The 2,002-nt window shown below is 54.6% G+C and overlaps 1 protein-coding gene across 1 annotated transcript; it reads right to left on the bottom strand.

Annotated features, from left to right (window-relative positions):
• Positions 1-8: 8 nt before the first annotated feature.
• LOC104914317 (type II inositol 1,4,5-trisphosphate 5-phosphatase-like) lies at positions 9-1,832 on the bottom strand. Its single transcript, XM_019622816.1, has 4 exons — positions 1,754-1,832; positions 1,546-1,643; positions 1,156-1,185; positions 9-573 (listed from the first exon to the last, which is right to left on the bottom strand). Exons 2-4 carry the CDS (start codon positions 1,616-1,618, stop codon positions 383-385), a joined length of 294 nt encoding a protein of 97 aa, XP_019478361.1. The 5' UTR covers positions 1,619-1,643; positions 1,754-1,832; the 3' UTR covers positions 9-382.
• Between the last annotated feature and the right edge of the window lie 170 nt (positions 1,833-2,002).

Below are 2,002 nucleotides of genomic sequence, written 5' to 3'. Positions count from 1 at the left end.
GAAAAAAAACCCAGAGGGAGCCGTGATGGGAAAAGCATCGGGCTACGTGCTGCCGGTACCGAGGAATTGAGAGCACAGGGCGAGCACAGAGTGTGGGAGGAGACAGCTTTCTCCTTGTGGTCTCCCAGAATACACAGAGCAAATCTCTATTTGGCCTTCTGCCTGCACAGCATGCAGGTGTGTAACACAGCACTGCCTCGAAGTGTTGCTCCCCCCTGCTGAGCCACCTGATGCTGCAGAACGGTGACGCAAAGCATCGCTGCTGTGCGTGAGGTTCAGAAGTGAGTACAAATGCAGCCTGGGTTCCTGCATCCCTACCACTGAGCACACAATATCATAGCACAGGACCTTAAGGATGATGAATCTCCAACAACCTCCCCATTTAATACCAGCCCAGGCTGCCCAGGGCCCCATCCAACCTGGCCTTGAACACCTCCAGGGATGGGAGGTGTTCACACCTACCTGTGCTGCACTTGCTGACCTCCTGCAGGAACGTGCGGGTGTGTGAACCAAAAGGCAGCTGCACCGTGAGCCCATCGCCTTCTGAGCAGATCCGAACGGTCACATCTGAACCTGTGACATCAGGAGGAGGAGAGGAGTATGTATCAGTGCTGCCCGTTGCTCAGGAACAGCCCCATCTCTGCTCTCTGCTGCTGAGCATGCCTCTGCAGGCTTTCATCAACAGGTCTTTCCCAGGTCTTACCACTTCACTTTCACATTTTGTGTGAGGATGTAATTAAAAAAATGCAAAAATCACTGTTTGGAATATGTTTTGTTCTGGGAATGCAATGGAAACAGGGACAGGTACCCTGGGAGGAGCACAGGATGCTGCCAAGCTGCACAGGAGGGGGGTCAGAAAGACCAAGGCTCAGCTGGAACTGGATTTGGCAAGGGGCACAAAGAAGGATAAGATGGGTTTCAATAGGTACAGCAACTGGGAAAGGAAAGTCCAGGAGGATGTACCATCCCTTAATGAGCAACAAAGCCAGGCTGGTGACAACAGACCAGGAAAAGGTTGGCTGGGCTGTGGGTGTCCTCAGTCACTGCAGGGGAGTTGGACCAGATGGCCGTTAAGGGTCCCTTTCAACTCAAATCATTCAGTGATTCATTCAATGGCTGCAGCAGCACAGGCATAACAGCAACAGCAAAACTCACCAATGACATGAAGGTCACCATCAGGTATCACTGCAAACAGAAACGAAAGTTCCGTTACAAAGCTGAGTAACAGGATTGTAACATTTGATTTAACACTTTGAGATTGGATTACTGAGCACGGCCTTCAGATTCTATCTGCTCCCTGAAGGCACAGGGGTGGGTCGTGTAGCCCTGCAGGAGCCCAGGGCGCTGCTGTGGATTGCAGAAGGATTGATAAAGCAGAGCCCTTCAGCTGTGCCACAAGACGCATCAGCTTCTCCAAGGATTACAAACTGATGAGAAAACGTGATGGGCTGAGTAGATCCCAAAGCACAGCAAGTAAGTAACGAAATACAGACTCCACATCCCTTCCTTTGGAGGTGGCCACTGAGCCCCGAAGCGTGTGAATACCTTCTTCCACTGCAAACCCCTCTGCGATGGGGATGACCTTCTCCAGCCAGACGTCCTCCGCAGTGATGGCCATCCGCCGGTGGGTGTACACGTAGATCCTGCAAACGCGGAGCAGAGGCGGAGGGAATGCCTGGATCCGGGCAGACCCCACCCCACACAAATCCCTCCCCCCAAGCACAAGCCCGGTTTGCCCCATCTCGGTACCCACGCGTGCTGCCCGCCGCGCTCCACCAGGCCCAGCAGCCGGCTCTCCACGCTCTGCCCCGCAGTCACGGCTCCTTGCACGGCGTGCGGCGTGGGTCAAGGAACGGCAAACCGAGATGGGAGTCGAGGGGTCAGAAAGGGAAGAGAAAAAGAGCGAACTCGCCAGCCCTTCCCTGGACGCGCACGGGGCAAAGGATATGATGCGACACGTCGCCCCATCGAGAAGCGTCTCCTGGATGGCCACCGACTGGTC

Source organism: Meleagris gallopavo, chromosome 25 (genome assembly GCF_000146605.3).
Source record: "Meleagris gallopavo isolate NT-WF06-2002-E0010 breed Aviagen turkey brand Nicholas breeding stock chromosome 25, Turkey_5.1, whole genome shotgun sequence".
In the NCBI taxonomy this organism is placed as follows: domain Eukaryota; kingdom Metazoa; phylum Chordata; class Aves; order Galliformes; family Phasianidae; genus Meleagris; species Meleagris gallopavo.
This window is presented reverse-complemented; position numbering and strand designations above follow the sequence as displayed.

What these genes read in the sequence shown, in the direction of transcription:
- LOC104914317 (XM_019622816.1), bottom strand. Translation starts at nt 1,618, where the DNA reads ATGGCCATCACTGCGGAGGACGTCTGGCTGGAGAAGGTCATCCCCATC. An exon ending in GGGGTTTGCAGTGGAAGAAG is followed by an intron (nt 1,186 to 1,545) that starts GTATTCACACGC and finishes TTCTGTTTGCAG; the next exon opens with TGATACCTGATGGTGACCTT. An exon ending in TGGTGACCTTCATGTCATTG is followed by an intron (nt 574 to 1,155) that starts GTGAGTTTTGCT and finishes CTGATGTCACAG; the next exon opens with GTTCAGATGTGACCGTTCGG.